This window comes from Lotus japonicus, chromosome 2 (assembly GCF_012489685.1).
Source record: "Lotus japonicus ecotype B-129 chromosome 2, LjGifu_v1.2".
NCBI lineage: Eukaryota > Viridiplantae > Streptophyta > Magnoliopsida > Fabales > Fabaceae > Lotus > Lotus japonicus.
In genome coordinates this window covers 33,462,057-33,485,730 of record NC_080042.1, presented here as the reverse complement: position 1 = coordinate 33,485,730, position 23,674 = coordinate 33,462,057, and the positions used below count along the sequence as shown (strand labels likewise).

Sequence of the window (23,674 nt, the reverse complement as noted above, 5' to 3'; positions counted from 1 at the left end):
CTCATATTGGGTTTGGGTTCGAGTTTAGTTGTTAAGTTCGGGTGTGGAAATGACCAAACCCGCACCCACGGGGCCCATTGCCAACCCTAGTGGTGCGGTGAAGAGAGTAGGGCAATATAGGTGGTGGTAAAGGAGGTTGAATAGCGACAACCCCGACAACTATTAATGCGAGATAGTGACAATGGATAACGTTTGGTAGCGATGGTGGATGGTGTCGAGAGTGGTGGTGGAGGCTGCAGGTGGTGGCGGTTGTGGAATGTGTTAGGAAATAGTGGCAGTTAAGCGCGTTTTGTGTTATTGATGGTGGAGCGTGTCTATCTCATATAGTGTCAATTATTACTGTACAAATAGATGCGACTTGCTATAAAAGAAAGTCTCATCTATTTGTGTTATCGACTTGATTGAAAGCAGTACCACATTGCCTAAATATCCAAAAACACGACGAAACTTGTAATCAATTAAATCCTCAATCACATAATCATTTGTCTCAATTTTGTAAAAAGATCTAGAGAAAACAACAAATATTCCAACAATTTTGAAAGAAACCAAAAGACTTGTTTTAGTCACCAAACACCGTCCCTTTTGTTTTCTGCTTAGTCTTCCTTACCTTATCGTAGGGGACCTTATATTAAAATAAGAGTTGTCATACAGTTAACCAATTTAAAAATGATATACCGGTGAACCATCGTATGTGATGTGACTGTTGGATACATTATCAAACAAAATTGATATTATTTTTTTGAAAAGAAAAAAAAAATAATATTAATTTTGTTGGTTCATGAGTGAAACTATTTTAAAATGGTCCACCTACATAAAATATAAAATTCTTGTTGAGCACTTGTTTTTTTCAGTTTTCTCTTTGAAAAAAAAGAAAAAGCAACAATGATGGGGACATAGTCAGCGCTTGCACGTTGCAACCTTATTGATATTATTCCATTGTTTCTTCGTTGCTGTGTTTTCCACTCTGAAGCTTTTCTCTACCCAAAAATGGCGTTGATCTTGAACCGAGTAAAACCAAGAAAAAATGCCAACTTTTTATCCATTCTCTGTTCAAATCAATAGTGTATTTGCATTTTTAGGCTCTACAGGCAAATGGGTCTTTCTCCTTGATCTTGGTAATGAACAATTTGATAACATAGTGGTTTCCTTCAACAGTGTATCTGCATAGTTGACTTCAGTTTTGAACTGGGAGGAGTGGGGAAAAGGGTGCATATAACATTGTCTGTTTTTTCCCCAAAGGGTTTGGTTAGTGATGGTTTCAGGGAATAACCCAGTGGACTCTTTCTTCAATCCAATCAGTGAAGTACTTTTGCCACTAGAAGTGGGGATTAGAAAGGCAGCAAAGGATCTTCAACATTGCTGGGATGGGACTATGAACAAGGGGAAAAGGGCTCAGTTGGTTGCATTTGCACATGAGAATGAAGGAGGCAAGTTTGAGATCTGTGGTGTGAAGAAGGGTGATGAAGAGAGGAAGAAAAGGTTGCCATTGCCAACAAAGGTATATTTGAAGGCTTTCTTGGGTATGTTTTCACAGCATTCAGGAAATTTGAGTGGGGGTGAAGTGTTGGGTAGAAGATTGAAGGAGAAGGAGGTCACAGCTAAGGAAGATGGTTCTTGTGAAAATTGCTTGCAGTTTGCTATTGATTGGTCTTTGCTGGCTAATGGGTTTCTTCAGGCTTTGCCAGCTACCTTGAAATCTGGGGGAAGTAGATTTAAGAAAATGGGTGATGAAGATAAATTGGGTTCTTTCATGAAATACACTGCATCTTGTGAAGTGAAGCTAAATGGATCAAAGGGTCAGATTGTTGGAACTATTGGAGAAAAGGGTGCAAGGGAGGAGGGAAAGCAAGTTTCCCCTGAACGCGTGATAGGTTTTATCTTTGATCAGCTTTCTCAGACTTTTCAGGGTCTTCATCAGGGAGTTCAAGTTAATATATTGCAAGGTCACAAAGTAGATTTGAATGGAATCTTGCTGAATTTGAGATTTGCCAAGGTTGGTGGTGTACCATCAAATGTACTTGGACTAAATCCTTCAACAAAAGAAGAGGGAGATGGCAGTGTGACTATTGAAAGCTGGGAAGACACTTGGGGAAGTTCACCTCAGAAGGTTACCACTTACCACTAACACACTTAATATTCCTTTATCTAATGTGGAGTGTATAAAGCCTAAACATTCCACTGTTTCATTGATAAATTGGTTAAGCTTCTAGCGCAGATAGGGCAAGCAGAGAAGGGGCATCCTGACAAGCAAAACCTTTTCTCAGTACAAGATTTCTTCACATACACAGAAGCTGAAGGTATGGCAAACAATCTCTTTTGTAAACATAAAAAATTACAAGTACAGTGTACAGTGATTTAGGACTTGCTCATAAGTCCTGTAATATTTGTGAAGATATCCACAATTAGCTAATAATTTCTATCTGAGAGGTGAGGTTTGGTTTGCAATTGTATTGAGGGTAATATAAATGGAGTTAACAAGAATGTTAATTAGTTGGAGAAACATTCCATATACCTTGTGCTGAGACTTCACTTTTCATCAGATGAATGGAGGTAACAAGGATAGATCTCTAGACCAATTAATTATAGAGGCTTTCATATCATGTTAAGAATAAGTTTTGCAAAAATTTAAAGTTATTAGGAGAAGGCAGTTGGTTCATATGATATGGTATCATAGCCTCCATGACAATATGGTTTTTCGATCCTTGTTTCCTTTCATTAGTCTAATAAAAAGTCAAATTTCAGCACAAGACAGGTCTGTGCATTGTTCACGCTTTCAATCTAGCAGACTCTTGCATGGCGGGCGTGTTAGAAATATAATATAGAACCATATATTGTCTTCAACCAATAGCTTAAACTTTTGGGATATTTGGTTCATGAGTCATGACAAAAGCATATTAGTGAAATTTTTTTATTTCATTTTATTGCAGTTATGAGCTATCTTTTAGCCAATCTGTTTGGCATCTTTAGACATTATTTAGTTAAAATTTCATTTTTATTTGATTATATATGACAATATCTTCTTTCTACTATCATCCGGAATGACATATCACGCTTATTTTCACCCTCATTGTCTTTATAGGGAGGAGGTTCTTTGAGGAGCTAGATAGAGATGGTGATGGCCAAGTAACTTTGGAAGATCTAAAAATTGCAATGAGAAAGAGAAAACTGCCACAAAAATATGCTCATGAATTTATGAAATGTACTAGAAATGACTTGTTTTCAAAATCTTTCAGTTGGAAACGATTCTTTACATTAATGGAACAGAAGGAGCCAGCAATTCTTCGTGCATATACATCTCTATGTCTTAGCAAGTCTGGGACATTGACCAAGAGTGAAATAATGGAATCATTAACGAATGCTAGACTTCCAGCAAATGAAGACAATGCAGTGGCTATGATGCAATTTCTGAATGCAGACATTGAAGGATCTGTTTCTTACGGACATTTTCGCAATTTCATGATTCTGCTTCCCTCTGATCGTCTTCAAGAGGACCCAAGGTAACATAAATATGGTCAATTGGAACTTTCTTTTTTTCCATAATATGCTTCATATCCGAGCTTTTATTAATTCATTTCTCTAGGAGTTAGGTGCTAGGTGTTAGGACACGATAGCTAGGGTTAAGTTTCATCCTTGACTCTCTTTGAATGCCTAATTTTATAGAAAAACATAAAATTGGAATGTTTTCCGGTCAAATGATATTGCAATTGGTTTTTCAAGCATGTGTTTATTCTTAGGGATGTGAAGCAAGCATTTCATTATATTTGAAACAGTTAGTGCCATCTAGTATAGTGGAGGACTAATGTGATTTCATCTGTATCTTTGGAAGGCTAAATTGAATATTTTCTTAAATATATAAAATGAACCTTAAAATGGTGCTCTGAAGAATAAAGCTGATAGGTACTCACGATAGTGGCTAATTAGGGTTAATAGATTGTTAATTGGGGGTTGGAGATAATTAGAGAGTGAGTATAAATGAGTTAGAGAGACTATTGGGTCTCTTTGTATTCACTTTGGAATTAGGGTTTAGATAGCGTTGGGTCTCTCTGGTTCTAGGGAGGGTGTTTGGGATCCTTTTCTTTGTATCTTTCCCCCAATTTTAGGGTTTTACCATTGAATTATATCAGATTTGGCTGGGTTCTATCATTGGTTTCAGAGCACCGATCTGGTGCCCTGAAAACCACTCGTTTTCCCAGTGCTTCGTGAAGATGCCAAGCACATGACATTTTTTCTCCCTAAATTACCCCTGTAGGCACATAGTGTTCATGTTTGGTGGATTAAATGAAAAATAGCTTTGGAGTCTTGGCAAACCAAAAACAAGCATGCATAAGTCTAAGCAACATCTCCCAATCAACATGTGCTATGTTATTTGAGTCTTTATATATACCCATGTCAATGGAATTAGCTGGCAGAATTACTGCAGCATTTAAGCTGGCAAATCCTGCATTATTGCAGAGCTGTAATCATGCAATTCTGTAATTATATCTTTAATTAGCATAGGATAGCAGTTATAACAATTTAGCAGATTTTTAGGGATTGTATTATACTATATATATGAGAATCCTCCAGCAGAAGGATACACGATTCAAACATACAATTCTTAGTTCTTGACATGGTATCAGTCTTGGTTGCAATCCTATAATAGTTTTGCACCAAATTCCTAGTTCTTTTTCCTCTCTTTTGTCTCAAGTTTATCCTGGTCAAGCCCAAGTTCCTTTTGTTTCTTGTTCAGCCTTCATTCTTTTCCTCAGCCTCATGTCTACTGAAAAGTATGAAGTTTTATTGGTTCGCCTTAATGGAAAGAACTACTCAGCCTGGGCATTTGAGTTCCAGATCTTTGTCAAAGGTAAGAGCCTTTGGGGTCATGTTGATGGTAGCACTTCTGCTCCTGACAAAGAGAAACAAAAATTTGAATATGCCGATTGGGAAGTCAAAGATAATCAAGTCATGACGTGGATCATCAGATCTGTTGATCCAAATTTTGTCCTCAATCTTAGACCATTCAGCACTGCTGCCAAGATGTGGGCCTACCTGAAGAAAATATACAGCCAGAATAACACTGCTCGAAGGTTCCAGCTTGAACATGACATCGCCATTTTTCAACAGGAGAGTCTTTCAATTTCTGAGTTCTATTCTCAATTCATGAATCTTTGGGCTGATTACACTGACATTGTCTATGATAGTGTGTCTACTGAAGGTCTTATTCCGTACAAACTGTTCATGAAACCACCAAACGAGATCAATTTCTTATGAAATTGAGATCTGATTTTGAAGGTATTCGAACCAATCTCATGAATAGAGCTACTGTACCTTCCTTGGATGCATGCCTCAATGAACTGCTTCGTGAAGAACGCCGCCTCCTTACTCTAGCAACCATGGAGCAGCACAAATCTGCCTCACTTCTTGTTGCCTATGCTGTTCAAGGAAAGCCTAGAGGACGGGACCTAAGTGTTGTTCAATGTTTCTGCTGCAAAGGATTTGAACATTATGCTTCAAATTGTCCTAGAAAGTCCTGCAATTACTGCAAAAAAGATGGTCATGTCATTAAAGAATGTCCTATAAGACCACCTAAGAAAAATGCAACAGCATTTACCACCTCAGTTTATTCTCCTATTGCTCCTAGTTCTGTGGATATAGCAAATGTGCAGCATAATACCCCTACCCCTGTTCAAGCTTTGACCCCTGAAATTGTTCAACAAATGATAATTTCAGCATTCTCTGCTTTAGGGCTCTCAGGTAAACATTCTCCCAACTCCTCTCCTTGGTATTTTGATTCTGGGGCATCCAATCATATGACCAACAATGTTGAAGCTCTTACAAACATCACCCAAAATTCTGGAAATCTCAAAATTCAGGTTGCTAATGGAAACCACCCATCACAGCTATTGGTGATATTTCTACATCTTTAACTGATGTTTATGTTTCACCCGGTCTCACTAGTAACCTTATTTCTGTTGGTCAATTGGTTGACAATGATTGCCGAGTTGCATTCTCAAAATCTGGTTGTCTTGTGCAGGATCAACACTCAGGGAAACTGATCGCGAGGGGGCCTAAAGTTGGACGTCTTTTTCCACTTTGTTTTTCAATGTCTCCATGTTCTTCTTTGCCTTTTGTTTCTTGTCATTCTGCTACTGCTGTTAATTTTGAATTATGGCATAAGCGTCTAGGACATCCAAACTCCAATGTACTTCATGAATTGCTCCAATCTGGTGTTCTTGGTAATAAAGAGACCCCGTCTCTTAGTACTATTAAATTTGATTGCACCTCTTGTAAACTTGGTAAAAGTAAGATTCTACCATTTCCAAATCATCAATCAAATATAAGTCAGGCGTTTGATATGATTCATAGTGATTTATGGGGGATAGCACCTGCTATATCTCATGCCAATTACAAGTACTTTGTCACTTTCATTGATGACTTTAGTCGTTTCACATGGGTATATTTTCTGCGTTCTAAAGATGAAGTCTTCTCTGCTTTCAAATTTTTTCATGCCTATGTTGAGACCCAATTTTCTTCAAAAATTAAAATTCTTCATTCTGACAATGGGGGGGGAGTACACATCTAATTTGTTTCAAGATTTTTTAAAAACAAATGGTATTTTATCTCAAAGGTCATGTCCTTCCACTCCCCAACAAAATGGCGTGGCGGAAAGAAAAAATCATCATCTTCTTGATATTGTCCCCACCCTTTTGTTGGAATCCTTTGTCCCATCAAAATTTTGGTGTGAAGCTCTCTCCATTGCTGCCCACCTTATTAACCGTTTGCCTTCTCCATCATTAAACAATGATTCTCCTTACTCACGGTTATTTGGTCACCCACCCACTTATTCTAATCTTCGCACTTTTGGTTGTGTTTGTTATGTCCATCTTCCCCCACAAGAACGCTCCAAGCTCACAGCTCAATCTATTAAATGTGCTTTTCTTGGTTACTCAGCCCACCAAAAAGGCTTTCTATGCTATGATCCTAATCTACATCGGCTTCGGGTCTCTAGAAATGTCATTTTTCAAGAAAATACACATTTTTTTGTAGCTAATCATGACACTTCCTCTGCATCATCCATATCTGTTTTGTCATTGTTTCATAATAATTCTGCAGAACCAACATCTCCCAAACCTTTCTTGGTATACCAAAGACGTCCAACTGTCACTCCAAATCAGCCATCTGCACCTCCAGGGCCCTCTCCAGATCACTCTCTGGCTGTTGATCCAGTAATTGTTCCAGAACCAGCTCCTTTACGACGCAGCACTCGCGTTAGTAAACCCCCAGAAAGGTATGCTCCCCCTTTATCCTTGACAGCAACTTTAACATCGGCTCCTATTCCTTCTTCCTATAAGCAAGCAATGGAGCATGCATGTTGGCAAAAAGCTATTGAAGCAGAACTTCTAGCACTAGAAGAAAATCAGACATGGGAAGTTGTTCCATGTCCCCCGTCTGTTAAACCTCTTGGCAGCAAATTTGTATTCACTATCAAGTTGCGCTCGGATGGATCTATAGATCGCTACAAGGCTAGGCTTGTTGTTCTTGGAAATAGGCAGGAATATGGTCTAGACTATGAGGAGACTTTTGCACCAGTAGCCAAGATGACTACTGTACGTACTATTCTTTCCATTGCTGCATCTCAATGTTGGCAACTACATCAAATGGATGTCAAGAACGCATTCCTCCATGGTGACCTCAAGGAGGAAGTGTACATCACACTTCCGAAAGGTATGCATACCCAATCCCCTAATGATGTTTACAAACTGAAGCGTTCTTTATATGGTTTGAAACAGGCACCAAGGGTATGGTTTGAAAAGTTTCGAACAACACTACTTGGCTTTTCCTTCACACAAAGTCAGTATGATTCGTCCCTTTTTCTGCAAATGACTTCTAAGGGAATTGTGGTATTACTTGTTTATGTGGACGACATTGTAGTCACTGGTTCTGATCAAGAGGCTATCGCTAAGGTCAAGAAATTGCTGCATTCCACATTCCACATGAAAGATCTTGGCCAGCTTACTTACTTCTTGGGGTTAGAAGTCCATTATCAACAACAAGGCATCTTCGTAACTCAGCACAAATATATTCAAGATCTAATTCAGTTAGCAGGTCTTACCAATGCCACTATTGTTGATACCCCCATGGAAGTTAATGTAAAATATAGACGAGATGAAGGTGAACTTCTACAAGACCCAACTTTATACAGAAAGTTGGTCGGTAGTCTTATCTACCTAACCATCACAAGACCTGATGTTTCTTTTGCTGTCCACACAGTAAGTAAATTCATGCAAACTCCTCGGCATTTCCATCTTTCCGTTGTACACCGCATTATTAGATATCTCCTTGGTACCCCTAATCGTGGCTTATTTTTCACTTCTGGTTCATCACCACAACTCCAAGCCTACAACGATGCTGATTGGGCTGGATGTCCGGACACAAGGAAATCTACTACTGGTTGGTGTATGTTTATCGGAAATTCTCCAATATCATGGAAATGCAAGAAACAAGACTCGGTCTCCAAGTCATCCACAGAGGCAGAATATCGTGCCATGTCGGCAGCATGCTCTGAGATTATTTGGTTGCGTGGTCTTCTTTCAGAACTCGGTTTCTTACAATCACAACCAACTCCGTTACATGCTGACAACACAAGTGCCATTCAAATTGCAGCAAATCCTGTTTACCATGAATGGACGAGGCACATAGAGGTTGATTGTCACTCCGTCCGAGAAGCCTATGACCGCAGAGTTATCACACTACCTCATGTCTCCACATCTGTTCAAATTGCTGACATCTTGACCAAATCATTGACACGTCAGCGCCATAATTTCCTAGTTAGCAAATTGATGCTTGTAGAATCACCAGCATCAATTTGAGGGGGGATGTCAATGGAATTAGCTGGCAGAATTACTGCAGCATTTAAGCAGGCAAATCCTGCATTATTGCAGAGCTGTAATCATGTAATTCTGTAATTATATCTTTAATTAGCATAGGATAGTAGTTATAACAATTTAGCAGATTTTTAGGGATTGTATTATACTATATATATGAGAATCCTCCAGCAGAAGGATACACGATTCAAACATACAATTCTCAGTTCTTGACAACCCAGACAAAATACATTATGCATCCAACATAGTTGCCGCTCATAAAATGTTGACGCCAAAAAGATTCAAAACATACAAAATACTTACAAAATAGTTTTTGGGTACTAGGGTCAAAAGTATTACAATTGTGTATACTTTTAGATATGGTATAAATTTAAGATTAGGATGATGGGTTAGATTGAATGTGGGGATGAGGCATAGTGCAGCTCCTTCACTGTGTCTATGTGCATAAGAGGGGTAATTCAGGGAGGAAAAAGTCATCTGCATGTCATGTAATTACTGTGTTGAAATTTAAAAGAAATATTAACATAAGGTTATTTTACACATTTTAAAAACTTTAAGGAGTAAGGACATAAATGCACATTTTGAAACGTTAGGGTCCAAGTCGCACGTGATCCAAACTTCGGGGGGGCTAATTTGCTTTTTTTCCTTTGTTAAATAATTTGATCTGAGGTAGTCATTGTTCTTCCCTATGTAAAGTTAAAGAAGAAGTTCACAACAAATAAAGTTATGCAAGATGATTGAGGAGAATACAAAAATGTTGCATTTAGAACTTTTCGTGACTGTCTCAACATCCACTAGCAGCCTATGTCCAAGGTCTGTCCTTCATTTTATTAGTATTGGTTTTTTGTTATTTAGGAGTGTTTGGTTTGAAGCTGCTACTGTGGGTGCCATTCCACCAACTGTTAAAGCTCCTGCTGGCAGTGTTCTAAGATCTGCATTGGCAGGTGGCCTTTCTTGTTCCTTTTCTTGTGCTGTAATGCATCCACTTGATACAATCAAGGTAAATTCTTGAAGTAAAAAATTTCTTTAGTTGCTGATGAAGTTTGATGTTTTTGTCTGCTTGTATAGTGGACATATTTCCATAATCTCTTGTAGTGTAGCTTTTATTTTGTTCATCCTTCTTGTATCTAAGGCCTTTTGTCTTGTTTGGTATTATAGACCCAAGTACAAGCATCAACTCTGTCCCTTCCTGAAATTATTTCCAAGATTCCACAGATAGGGGCACGGGGTTTATACAAGGGGTCAATCCCTGCAATTCTTGGACAATTTTCAAGGTTGGTTTTTCTTACCTCTCTCCTCTCATTTAATCCCACCTTCTCTTTGGCATCAATGTAAGCAGAAAAGAAAGGGGAAGCTTCATCAATACTCAGTTAACCATGATAGTTTTATTTCCATTTTAAGCTGATGGTAGCTGTTGATAATACAGCCATGCCTTACGAACTGGGATATTTGAAGCTAGTAAATTGGTGTTGATAAATGTTGCTCCTACACTACCAGCAATCCAGGTAATACATAAATCATATCCCATTTGATGTTTATTACCTGGGGAACTTCTGAGTGTGTTTCCCTTTATCTTTCATGTTCCTTTCACACTGTTTCCAATTCAGAGAACTTAAAGTAATTCATCTCATTTTCTTGGCATTCAGCTATTCCGAAGATACCCTTGTCCTGTCCCATCAAATGAATCTTTCAAATTTTCTTGCTATCTAATGAAGGATTGGTTAAAGAATTTGCATTAGATATGGTAATAAAAATTGTGGTTGAGAATATAGCTAAATTAAGAAAGTTGTTAGCATTTTCTTTGTTGTTTTTATTTGTCCTTTTCCTATTTTGGAGGAATCCCTTTTATGGACCATATCTTCTCTTATAAAATTTTCCTCGTCATGTTAATGAATTTCTTCTTTTATATATAAGAAGAGAAATAATAGGTACTCTATGAAGTTAAATAAGCTCTTATCTGTTGGTACTATTTTCAAGATCAATACAGCTCAGTGTATTGCATATTTGCAGGTGCAACCTATGCTATCATTCTATAGTACAATTTTGGGAACCGTAATGCGGATCCCCTGTGAGGTGCTAAAGCAGCGGTTGCAGGCAGGTCTCTATGATAATGTGGCTGAGGCTTTAGTTGGGACCTGGCGTAAGGATGGACTTGGGGGTTTCTTTCGAGGAACTGGGACTACCCTTTGTCGTGAGGTTCCATTTTATGTTGCTGGTATGGGTCTATATGACGAATCTAAAAAGGTATGTAGTTTCCATGATCCGGTGTGCTTGTTAGTAACTTTCTGAGGACTTGAGTTTGTCCCTGGAAATTTGAGATCTGTGCTTTGTAAAATTGTTTGAAGCTACTGCATATATTAAATTGTATGATTTCTCTATCCATTCAAATTAAAAGACTAGTTTTTAGTCAGAATATATAGCAATGTTGGCAGTTATAATAAAGGAGATAGCCACTAAGTTTATTCACTTTACTAAATGTTTTTAAGAAATTGTTAATTATATTTACTTCAATAATAGTATAAGTCCCTCTTAGTTTTCCTTATTTTATCAAGGTTACAAGTCTTCGTGAGCTTGAGGTGTGTACTACTTACTAGTAATACTAACATTTTTCTATTGGAGTATGAAGTGTTTTACATCACATTACATCTATCAACTGTATTTTCAGTTTATTACATTTAGCTCTCATTTCCTTTACCCTAATCCGATAATTCTTGGACTGTTTAATTGTTTCTTTCCTTTTGAAGAATCCATATTGTTTTTAAGGGTGGGAAAGTCCTTGTCAACAATCAGAAATGTGTTCTATACATTAACATCTTTTTGGATTACTAATTATGTCTCATGTAATCCAACCATGTTTAATGCTTTCATTTTTCTGAAAATCTTGACTGTACCTGAGATTTGTGAGACGATAGAAGATCTGTCATATTAGCTTCATTACTTGTGTTTACAATAAATTGGAATCAAATGTTTTAGGTTTCTAGAATAGTTTAATGAATATGCACACTGTTAGTGTAAAGAAGTTTTACACTATCGTCCAACCATTCTGCGCCACATGACAAACTGTTACATTCATCTTTTATTTTGATTAAATTAAAATTGTATTTTCTGGTGTATCTACCATTTTCTCTTCTAAAATAACAACTTCTGGAAAAACGAAGGAAAAACTAGAACGAAAAAAGATCAAGAATGGAGCTAGTATTTATTATTTCAGGATACTAAGTGTTAAATTGGTCTTGTGTGATCTTGTTTTAAGGTTGTCCAACGACTACTCCGGCGGGAACTGGAGCCCTGGGAGATAGTTGTTGTGGGAGCAATATCCGGTGGCTTGGCTTCTGTCACCACAACGCCTTTTGATGTCATCAAAACCAGAATGATGACTACACAAGGCCAGTCTGTGTCAATGACCATAGTAGCCTTATCTATACTCCATCACGAGGGACCGCTCGGCTTGTTTAAAGGTGCAGTTCCCAGGTTCTTTTCAATTGCTCCTCTAGGTGCCATGAACTTTGCAGGTTATGAGCTAGTAAGGAAGGCCCTGAATAAAAATGAGGAGTAATTATGCAATCAAAATTCAAGCTGCAACCTTTGGAATCATGTAATCCAAGAAACCAAATGCCAATTGAAGTTTCAACCCCCCTTTTGAGTTCAATTGCTACTCCTCTCTGGATTCTTAATCTGCCGAAATCTCTCTGAAATGCACATTTGTTTCCTTGTCCATTATGTACCTTTTGAGTTGCCAAATGTAATGTAGCACTGTAACTCAAATTAGAGATTTTGATTTTATTCCTTTCATCTCTGTCATTTTTTTAATCTTTGAAGGAATAATTTGTTATCTAAAACTTTTGGAGGATTAATATGATGATATATGTACTTTGAAGAATCATCTCAAGAGTTTACACATACTTTTATGGGTAAAATTTGTAATGTGTGGTTTCCCTTTTAGTCCTTTTATAAATTCACATGCTTCTAATGCATGCTATAAGCCTATAAGGACCTGTTATTGCAAAATATTGAAGCATATTCATATATAGCCATTATGCTTTCAACTCTTTCTTAGGGATGCTTGCAACTTCTCTCTTCTTGATGTTTGGATCTTCTTCTATTATTTTGACCTTATTTATGGCTACATGATGTTTATACCTCTAGCCTGATTTTTACCATATTTCATTTAATTTGAAACTATTTTCTTAAAATTATTAGACATACAATTAAATTTAAACATGTCACTCTTGTTATATTGAGCATGTGCTACTTAATTCTTGTAATTCACTTGTGAACTAATATTTAACCAAATAAATATTACCAAGGATGCTCTAATATAAGCTCTAACATAAATTTTAATTAATTACTTTTATGAGTACTAGTAATATTTTATCAAAATGAACATGTGGCCAAAATTAGTTAATTTATGTATTTAAATAATAATAATAAGCATAAAAAAAAAGTTTAATATATCTTAAAAAAAATTTATCATTAAAAATTTTTTTCCTTCATATTCATCGTTGAAGCTATTTTTGGACTTGGTAGTGCATCCTTACTATAATAAAAATCTCATGTTTAAATGTTATTTTCTATCTAATATTTTTAAGCATATATATATATATATAAATTAATTAAAATATCATAAACTTCTATAGATAAAAATATATTTATTTTAGTACTTTAATGTTTGAATTTATTAACTTAGTAGTGGTAACTTTTTTAAGAAATCATTTTCAAAAAACTATTAAGAAATCAAATTTATAATAATGAAAACCAAAATAAGGGTTTGAAAAATGAGTGGGTGTTTTCGTTTGGCAGAATAAGGGTTCAGCACACAGTCTCCTCCGTCACCCATCGTCGCTCTCTGTCGTGTCGTTCACGCGCAACTCTAACGGAGTGTGATCTCATATTCACTGCATTGAGCCAATCGAAGTGAGTTTCTTCTACCTATGTTTCTTGCATTTTGTTGTTTCAATATTTCTTGTTCTTGTTCCATTGAATGATTGATTTCACCGATAGTTTTTCTGTGTTCTACGCATTGTGATGGTGAATGATTGGATATCTGTTTTATCATGATTATCAGTAGGTGTTCAAGGGAGTGAAGTTGAAAGTTTGAGTTTCTTTTTTAATCTTTCTTTTTCTTCTAGTTTTTTAAGAGGACACGGGGGTTTAGGAATCTGGGTATTGGAGCATCCAATTTTTTTATTAATTTAGATTCACTGATTTCAAAGATGGGTTTCTTGCCAATTCGGTTCGGGTTGAGGAGGGACCTTCGGGGCTTGATAGTTTTCTAGGTTCTCCTGCTTTTGTGCCGCGTTCTTGATTAACAACTGATAGGTTTTTTTACCCTTTATTTTCTATTATTTTGATGATGTAGGCACAAATTTTGATGGTCTTAATATTTTCATTTACTCTCTATTTTGAGAAAAAAAAAAAAGAAGAATCTAGAACTCAGAACTTCAGTTAGGAATTAGGATAGTATACTCTGTTTTTGTCATTATCCAGAGTCTCTCCACCAAGACAAGTGTTAGGAATTAATACCTTAAAATCTAATTTTCAAGCTAAATTTCACCTTAATTAACCCTAAAACACTAGGACCTTGGGAGGTCCAGCTAAATTTGAAGCAATCTTCCTTGACTTTCAATAAACAATATTTTTGGTGAACAATATTGTTGAATGCAACTCATAGTATCTGAGCTTAGTTTCCCTGACACTGACAGAGTAGGGTAGCTTGTCCTTCAAGGAATGTGACTCAAGAAACTCGTTCATTTTAAAGAGCCACATATAATATTGGTGATTTGTGGAACATGAATTATTCTTTTAAAAAACAACTTAGTTGCCAACCGTTTTCCCTGTTTAACTTATCGACTGCATAAGCTGCTTAGATTATCTATTAGGTAGTTGTTAGGCTTGGGAATATATAATGCCATAAGTGCACGTCATTGTCTCAGGAGTCACGATGATGGAGAAAAGGGAAAATGATAATTATTGCAGCTTGAGGTTGAGTATTTGATCATTTTGAAAATTGTATGACGATTTCAAAATATTCTCTGGAAGTTCATATCTCTGGCCTCCACATTGATAAAATAGTATCATATGTATTTCCTGCATCTCAAAGCTTTCATTGGTTTCCTCTTTCTTATATTGAAATTGAATAAACTATTAGTAATCCACGCTTTGATAGTTTAATTTTATGGCATTTTATGATCTTTATATTTTATTTAAATTGTGGTTTATTGATTTTAGTTTATAATTATAATTCTTCAATTTTATTTTTGAAGTGAATCCCTTATTTATTTTCTTTTCCGATCAAAGTAAGCAATGCTGTGTCTACCAAACAAGTTATGCTTGTGTCTTGCAAATAAGTCATTTTGTGTATGTTTCCTTAATTTATGGTGTCATAGGCATTCACTTGAACAATCCAAAACAAATTATGCTTGTATTTTTTAAACAAGCCATCTTGTATTTCCAGTTTCCTTAATTGGTGATGTCTAGGGTCTTCCCATTTGAAGAAGTCATGTGAGGTTCATTTAACTTTTTGTGATGTCATATGTATTTATGCAATAGACATTAATAGTTGTTGACAGGGATTGCAAAAATAACCAAAATTCAGTCATGTTGGCATAATAGGTGGCGACTTGGTGTCTAACTTAACAACTAAAACTAGGCCCTGCCCCTCTCTTTTGATTCATGATATGTTACCTTGTTACTTATTTTTTATAGCTAAAACTGTATTACTAGTAATTTTGAAGCTGTGCAATGATAGAACTCAACCAAGAACTGTTATTTCTTTTAAAACACCCGAATTCCCAATTTGGTAATCAGAGAAGATACATGAGAGAGATGCTAAACACCCTCCCTAACCCTAGAAAGAGACCCAATGCTCTCTCTAAAACCTAATACCAAAATGAATACAAAAGATACCCCGTAGTCTCTCTAACTCACTTATTTATAGACTCCCTCTCTAATTAACTCCCACCCCCAATTAACGATCTATTAACCCTAATAAGTCACTAACCATGAGTACCTATCATGCAATCAGTTGGGAAGCTTTTCTAACATCAACTCATTCCCTTTTTTTTTCTATCTCTTAGATGTTTGAAATCGTGTGTACCTTGGGTTAGAAAGGAATGCCTCTTATATGGGTGGTGTGGCGAAATTGCTGTTTTGTGGTATGGGATTCTATAGTAACAAATATCAACATTAGATTCTATGTATTAATTCCTCACTGTCATCAACTTCTTATGTTTCTTCCTCCTTCTCGATGATGAGGACACCCCTCGCCTAGAACCTTGATATCAGAATTGCTGGGTAGTGCCTCTCTACACATATTATATGCATATTATAATAATTTTTTCATAAGTGTAAGTGTGCGTATATGTTAGAGGTGGCAGTTTGGTTTTAATTTAAACTTTTGCAATGAGATAATCATAACAGAATATCTGAAGGCATGGCTTTAGTTGTTAAACATAATTATCCAACCTTGTAAGTTGTAATCTTGTATATAATTTGAGTCCTCATTCTGAACCTCATAAAGTCACATCTTACTCTCTCTATAATCACAAGCCATGACGCCCATGTCATCTTCAATACTCAAATCCATAATTAAAATTTTCAAATTAAATCAATATTATTTATCCAGTTGTCAGTACATGAGATTGAATGAATTAAGACTTCTTGTTTTCATGACTTAATTAGTCTAGAATTCTCATAACTTCCTCATCCAATTGAAACTACTTTGTCCTTATATGATGTCTTTTTATTGTGTCTTATGCAGGTAGCATCTCTCTTTCATTCCTTAATTTCAAGGAAGCACCATCCTTGCAGCTCTAGACATTATCAATTAAGGTAATATGTTATGCCAAATATGTTATCTAGAATGCGTGAAGTTTGAAGTGATAGATAGCTTTAAGCTTTTGAGTTTCTTGAAAATAGCCTAATAAGTGTCTTGCTTTCTAAAATGTGCTTCTAGTTAATGGTAAATGTCTTCTTTGTTGTTGATATCTTAGTATTTTGTGCAACTTCAAATATTTCAAAATAGAGTATATTATAAAATCATATTCATTTCATCCATAATATATTATTCACTAAGTTCATTATCTTTTGGTAGTTCATTGTTTTGAAAACCAAACATGATTAAAAAAAGGGTTGACTTGCCTCGATTTAGTGAAGGTTATATTGCCGGTGTTAAATACTCTTTAGATGTTGCATTCACTTAAGGAAAGTTTGGTCATTTTAGGGGTTTGTAGAAAGCTATATAAATTGGATTTACTGGGGTGAAGAGATTACTCATATGGACCTCAATGATATATATTGATGGCTTATTATTTGAGACATTTAAAGATGTTGTTCAAGAAGATGGAGTACATGATAGCTTAAATGAAGATGCACAAAAAATTTATAAACTAATTGAGGATGCAAATCAAGAGCTGTATCCTGGTGTTAAAAAAACTCCTCTTAAAATTTAGATTGACTAAAGCTTCTGAAATACAATGTTTGTTCACTTTGTCATTCATTATGCCCCCTGTTCTAGCACTAAAACAAATAGAGAATAAAAGTATTTTATAAGATAAGGGAATAGAATAATGGATAATTATTATTGATACCGCAGAGATGAAGAATCTCTACTGGAAATAGTACAATACAGCAGGAATTCGAGAGCCTGTTCTCTCCATACTACCACACACTTATAATTTTCTGGACAACCATCTAATAGGCTGCATCAATTATTTATACAACTGCATAGTGCAATTTTTATTATAAATACAAACTGACATACACACATAATAACCAACTTACGCACTTAATAACTGCTAACTCCTAATAACTACAGACTGGTAAGTGGTAACTGCCTCTAACCATCTGCCAAATTCGTATTTCCCCTCTCTCCTTGCTGTTTTGGCTGCTCAGGAGTCTCCATGGCCACAGTAGTGGCTGCGCCACCCCCCATGGTGGTTCCAAACCTGAAATTCTTCTTTTTCCGGCGATAAACTTGGATCAAAGGAGGTTTAATCTTATCAGTATTCATTAAAACTCAGTATGAAGTTTCTCATAAATTTTGGTGCCAGACATATAAGTATTGAAGCTACACGTTAATGGTTTCATACTACCCCCCCAATTGTTAAATCAAAGCAATTTAGGAACTTTTAATATTTGTTTTCAATATGGTGCAGATATAATTTTAGTTTAAAAAATGTTTTAGTTCCCTTGTATTGATTTACAAATAATCACGAAAAGTTGTACAATAAAAAGGAATTTAAATTTGAAACCATAGTTGAAGTAGGGCACATATTCCTATGTTTTTGTGATCAGTTGGGGATAGTATTTTTAAAATATTGTTGTTTTATTAGATTCTATTGAGCCACTGAGCCATTAAATTTTATGTCAACTTAATTTTTATCTTTGCATCTATCCAAGATTATTTCCATAATTCCATCAAATGTCATTTTTGAGATATTGTACAGATGGAGCCAAAGTGGAAAAGAGAAATGCTTAATGAAAGAGAAGAAAAAGTGGATAGACTAAGCATGTTGCCTGACTCCATTTTGTTGTACATTATGACATCTTTGACAACAAAAGAAGCTGTTCATACTTGTATCTTGGGCAAAAGATGGAAGCACCTCTGGAAATATCTTCCAACTTTGATAGCTAGTAATGAACATTTTGAGAGGGCTGAATTTTTCAAGAGGTTTATTTGTAAGGTTTTGCAGCATCGTGATGATCACAGTGCCTTCCATAATATTGCTATTGATCATAATGGTTATATTCATTCTCAAATTTCGGAGAAGATCGTCAGTTATGCTGTATCACATAGTGTCAAGCAATTTACATTTGATGCCTGCTTACGAAGTAAGGGTGCAAGAAATGCTCTGGTTTTTGGCCCTATATTTTCCATTCGCTCTCTAAAATATCTTGACGTATCATTTCGCAAATCCAATTGGTTGATAAAGCTTCCACATGCTCTAGACCTTCCGGAGTTGGAGAAATGTCGTTTGAAATATGTTGCATTTTCTTCAAATGATGATGATGATGATGATGATGATTTTGTGAAGCCATTTTCACTCTGCAAGAAGTTGAGTACTTTAGTGATTGACAATTGCAACAGTGCAAAGGCCCTTTGTGTATCTGGTGATAAACTCACTAATCTAACCATGCGTTTTGGTAAATATATTCTTGATCCTTTCAAAGCTCAGGTTTCTGCTCCCAATCTGAAGTCATTTACTTTTGTGGGTCGTCTTAGTTCCAGAAATAACCATCAACTCTTTGAGCACAATTTAGATTTTCTTGAAGAAGCATGCATTGAAGCTTTGTGCTTTAGATCTCATCTGAAGATTTGTGAAAGGACTTTGAATAGTTGGATGAAAAGGTTTTGTAATGTACGCTCATTGACAATTTGTGCCAAAACTCTAAAGGTAACTAAAACTAGTTTTTTTATTAAACTAACGTAATGATATATTGTGTATTTGCTTCAAAATTTTCTAATATATCTGTTATTCACCTTTTAATGCCTAGGATCTTGCTTCAACCCTTGGTCTTCCGAATTTTGAACCTGCTCGTTTTGCCAACTTAAGGTCATTGATAGTGAAACATGATTGTGGAATACCTGTACTGGATCAAGAATTGGAATACATACTGCAAAACTCTCCACTTGCAGAAACTATGATCATTCAAGGTAATATAACATGCAATTCTTAGTAGTAAGTCATATACTTATTTTTATTATATATTTTCCCTTATATATATTGCCCCTTTTGTTATACAAATATGTCTAGCAATTTTGATTCTAATTTATTTTATTTTTTTGTTAGACATACATGCATGACTAGTAATTTATTTGCATATGTAAGAAACCAGTAAAGGAAAAGCTAAATCCTCATAAAACATACTTTTCAGCTTTTAGATGTAATAAACATTCTTGGTATGAACTATTACTATTTCACAAAAAGACTTTTTGGAGTACATACTCCTGGTAAAAGGGAGCATGCACTTTCTTGTGTTGGATTGCATCCAGAGCTGAAGTTCTTTATTTCTAAATGAAAAAAATAGAGAATCTATGGTTTCTTAACACAATGCATACATCACAATATATATTATTATAAAGTTAAGCTTGCCGTAACGTGATCATAAATGATTTTGACTTAGGGATGAGGAAATTTCAATGCATTCATCGAGTTCATTTTCACCCTTTCTGTTTTGTTATGCTAATGACTTGTACAGACACTATAATTTTACACTTCATTATATTTTCATTTTTATGTGAATAATTTATGTATTTGATATGGATTTCAATTTCAAAATCTGAAGTAATTTATTTATTATTAATATTCACTCTGGAATTATACATGAAAGTTTTCATTTGTTACACTTAAGCATGAGAACTTACAATTTTTTCTTTTTCTTTTGTTCAACCTGTAGCGACACCATCCTATCAAGAAATGTTTGAGTTGCTGTAAATAATCCTTTGTTGATGATAAACTGAAAACATAGCTAAGATTTTTGCAGTTGATCAAGCTTAAATTGAGGTAATACATTTTATAGTCGTTGGGTTCTACATTTTTTGATTGCATAAAAGTCTAAAATACTTTCACTGGTTTTTTGGGACAAGTTTACTTTTCATGAATTGGTTGCAATACCGAGGACTCTGTGAATATTGATTCAGCTTATACCATACGTTTTATTTCAAAGTTAAGGAAATAAATTCCATATTACCATATTGTTGGTCGCTCCTTCCAGATTTATCTATGACACCTCCAAACGATTGACTTGAAAATACTCATGAATCATGTTTTATAACCAATAAGGCAATAAAACTCAAGCATGTAGTAACAAAAACTTTTACAATTTGGCTTAACGACTTTTTTTTGTAAAATTTTCAACCTACTACTAAGAATTATTAGTATTTTCATGTTTATTTCTTGAAAAGCTATTAGTATTTACATGTATTTTGTAAGATTTGAAATCTAAAGTGAGTTATTACACTTTAGTGTATAAAAACAATGATAACTATTTAATGAAAAATCTATGGTTATATGAATGCAACAAAATACATGCATGTATGTAACAGCCTTTGATTAGTGGGTTCAAATGTTATGATTTCACTCTCAATCCTCTAAGGGTATTGTTGGAAATCATATCCGATTGTGATCCCTTGTTCCTTGCATCAACATGATAGGCTAATACAATTCTATCTTTATCCTATCATGTCTATAATGTATAAATGTTATCCTTATGAGAGATCTAGGTTGAAACCCAGCAGAACATGATAAGAATTTTCTAATCTCTTATCATACTCATCCCAAATTAAAATCATTTCAATATTTAGAATTGTTATAATTTATTAATGTAAAACTATTAATTTTAATAATATATATTAATTTTATTATGTATCAATTTCTAGTTGTTACTCCTAGGGTAAAATTATTTAGTTTCTCATATAATTTTAATTGAAAAATGAACTAATTTATAAATGGTTAAAATATTTGATTTTAGTCATAAAAATATATAAATTCTTCTTTATCACTTGTTATTACTAAGTTAACATTTCTAGTGTGATGCTTTTCAAAAAAAAATTAACATTACTAGTGTGATGACTCGCACAGTATTTTAATTTGTTTGTTTTAGATGCGAATAACGTAATTTATGTACATATTTTTTGTGATATATCTTAGTAAATTAGTTGAAGTAGAACGTTAGAATCATCAATAACTAAATTTGAAAGAATTGAAAAATTACGAAACCAATAATTAAATGTAAACATACATTACAAAAAAACAAATTTAAACACTACGTTTAAGCTGGAAGTCTCTAGATTTTCAACATCAGCCAATATACTAATTTTAAGGCTATTTTTTTAACTTGATCTAGAAAGTGCTACAAATAACTGACCATGAGTGAAGACAAGTCTTGGAAGAAAAAGTCAGACTTAAGACAATGTTTGTCTTAACTTTTGTTTATGGTGATTGCAAAGGACGCTGGAATTGGAAATTGTATTCTCTGAAATTTAAATAAAAGTTGGGGATATGAAAGATGTATAGTTTGTCCCCAATCTTTGTTTATGTTATAACGGTTGCTCTAATAATATTTTTTCCATATTCATAGGAAATGCATAAAAACCAAGTAGTAAATTATAGGGAATCATAGGAAAAATCATGCAAATTATGTGTGAATCATCATCACCACCACAATAACCTCCACTGTCGCCTTCATCACCGATGCTAGCACCACCGTCGCCGCCACCCTCCAACACCACCGTCTCCACCATTGCCACCATTTGGTAACAACAATCTCTACAACCACTGCTACCTACCCCCTCCATTATCTTGTTGGTGCCTACTACTTATTGTCATGGATTTACAAAGTTGATAATTGTTATGTCTATTGTAGATTTATAATGTTGTCAACAACTTTTTAAAACGATTTTTAAAAACGGGAAAATTGAGTAAAGAGGGTGGGGAATTGAAGGACTTGCAACCAGATTGATCCATTGATTTTAAAATTCGAAGGCTTGGATTAAATTAAAGAGAGAGATTATTCTATTAGGCTCAGGTGAAGCGGTTGGAGAGGATCCAAATCCGGAATTTAATTCGTTTTTGGCTCTAACACACGCAACCCCTCCTTAAGTGGGCTCGTACAGGTTTCGCTCACATTAAGCCACTCATCTTATATATTTTATTAAATCTTTTTTTTGAACTTTATATTTTTTTACCAAATTAAATTTTGACTAGGTCATTTTTTATTCACATAGCCATCGACTAGGTTCTACTATTTGAAGACGAAGGAGCTCTATGGCTTCTAGTCCAAGCGCTGATGATTTCCATTGTAACTTCGACGATTTACCGAAAAGCTTCACCTCCATACGATTTTCCTCTTGTTTTGTTACTAATCTTTCACTTGGGTAGAACCACAAGTATTGTGAGGTTTTCTTTTATTTTACTTGTTTCAATTTTCTGTTTTGATTTCAGAGTGAGCTTCAATTTATCCATTTTGAGATTTGAAGGATACAAAATTCCAAAGATTAAAATATATGCATTCCCGCTTTTACTTTTTCTATATCATGTTTTGAGTCATTATATTTTAGTGACAAGTTCATTTTATTAGATGCTTCACCTAAACATTGGTGCCTATGGCAAAATTATTTGTTTTCTAAAAAAAAAGGTAAAATATGTAGTTAAAATGATACAATTAGTTCTAACTTTCTAAGAACAAATCTCTCAAATTGTAGTCTAAGGAAGAGATTTAGATAAGAATGAGTCATAACTATACATCAACACAAAGATACAAGTAGTGTTTGGACTAGTGTTATTAAACTCGACTTGAACATGTCAGTTTGACCAGTTGGACTGTGAATTAGGTACTTAACCGGTCTGAGACACACAATGGATAGCTATGAAATTGACCCGGTTCAAACAAGAATGAACCGACCAGTTCAGTAAAAAAATCAGTACTCATGTCTCTCTCGATTTGACTGGAGAGTCAGTCAATTTTATTTTATTGGGTTAAATATGTTTCTAGTTCTTGACTTATACACGAGAATTTGAAATAACCCCTAACAAAAATAAACCTCGTTTTAGTCCATAGCAAATTTTGTTTTATTTGAAATTGTACCTAGATTTCATAATGCTTATTTGCCATTTTTATTTATTAATAATTAAATCGACATAAGCGATGTGACCTTTTTACATTTGTTGTGACCTGTAACAAATTTTCTTCCATTAAAATTATTAACTAAAATAAAATTAACAAAAACTTCTAATCTATAAATGGAACAAAATTTGTTTAAGGCCAAAATAAATGTAAAAAGTCTACTTCATCGCTTGCGTGTATTGGTT

The 23,674-nt window shown here is 34.8% G+C and overlaps 2 protein-coding genes across 5 annotated transcripts; both read left to right on the top strand.

Moving 5' to 3' along the window:
* Positions 1 to 870: 870 nt before the first annotated feature.
* LOC130737915 (uncharacterized) lies at positions 871 to 12,854 on the top strand. 3 transcript variants are annotated; one of them, XM_057589774.1, is made up of 8 exons: positions 871 to 2,107; positions 2,204 to 2,297; positions 3,080 to 3,497; positions 9,720 to 9,864; positions 10,023 to 10,138; positions 10,291 to 10,369; positions 10,511 to 10,608; positions 10,875 to 11,014. In XM_057589774.1, the coding sequence occupies exons 1-7, from the start codon at positions 1,253 to 1,255 to the stop codon at positions 10,601 to 10,603; spliced, it is 1,800 nt and encodes a 599-aa protein (XP_057445757.1). In that variant the 5' UTR covers positions 871 to 1,252; the 3' UTR covers positions 10,604 to 10,608; positions 10,875 to 11,014. The 3 variants fall into 3 exon arrangements, with proteins under 3 accessions (XP_057445757.1, XP_057445756.1, XP_057445755.1); XM_057589773.1 differs by lacking the exon at positions 10,511 to 10,608 and adding an exon at positions 12,118 to 12,854 and having other exon boundaries at positions 877 to 2,107; positions 2,216 to 2,297; positions 10,875 to 11,108; XM_057589772.1 differs by lacking the exon at positions 10,511 to 10,608 and adding an exon at positions 12,118 to 12,854 and having other exon boundaries at positions 877 to 2,107; positions 10,875 to 11,108.
* A 786-nt stretch (positions 12,855 to 13,640) lies between these two features.
* On the top strand, positions 13,641 to 22,503 carry LOC130737914 (FBD-associated F-box protein At4g10400-like). Of its 2 annotated transcripts, XR_009019032.1 has the most exons (6): positions 13,641 to 13,778; positions 16,624 to 16,694; positions 18,311 to 19,258; positions 19,359 to 19,518; positions 20,262 to 20,368; positions 21,711 to 22,503. XR_009019032.1 is itself a non-coding variant. In XM_057589770.1 (5 exons), the coding sequence occupies exons 3-5, from the start codon at positions 18,311 to 18,313 to the stop codon at positions 20,297 to 20,299; spliced, it is 1,146 nt and encodes a 381-aa protein (XP_057445753.1). In that variant the 5' UTR covers positions 13,641 to 13,778; positions 16,624 to 16,694; the 3' UTR covers positions 20,300 to 20,557. The 2 variants fall into 2 exon arrangements, 1 of the variants encoding a protein (XP_057445753.1); XM_057589770.1 differs by lacking the exon at positions 21,711 to 22,503 and having other exon boundaries at positions 20,262 to 20,557.
* Positions 22,504 to 23,674: the final 1,171 nt, after the last annotated feature.

Coding starts and splice junctions, on each gene's coding strand:
- LOC130737915 (XM_057589772.1), top strand. CDS start 1,253: ATGGTTTCAGGGAATAACCCAGTGGACTCTTTCTTCAATCCAATCAGT. Junction 10,139..10,290: donor ATTCTTGGACAATTTTCAAG/GTTGGTTTTTCT, acceptor TTGATAATACAG/CCATGCCTTACGAACTGGGA. Junction 10,370..10,874: donor CTACACTACCAGCAATCCAG/GTAATACATAAA, acceptor GCATATTTGCAG/GTGCAACCTATGCTATCATT.
- LOC130737914 (XM_057589770.1), top strand. CDS start 18,311: ATGGAGCCAAAGTGGAAAAGAGAAATGCTTAATGAAAGAGAAGAAAAA. Junction 19,259..19,358: donor TTTGTGCCAAAACTCTAAAG/GTAACTAAAACT, acceptor TTTAATGCCTAG/GATCTTGCTTCAACCCTTGG. Junction 19,519..20,261: donor AGAAACTATGATCATTCAAG/GTAATATAACAT, acceptor TTCAACCTGTAG/CGACACCATCCTATCAAGAA.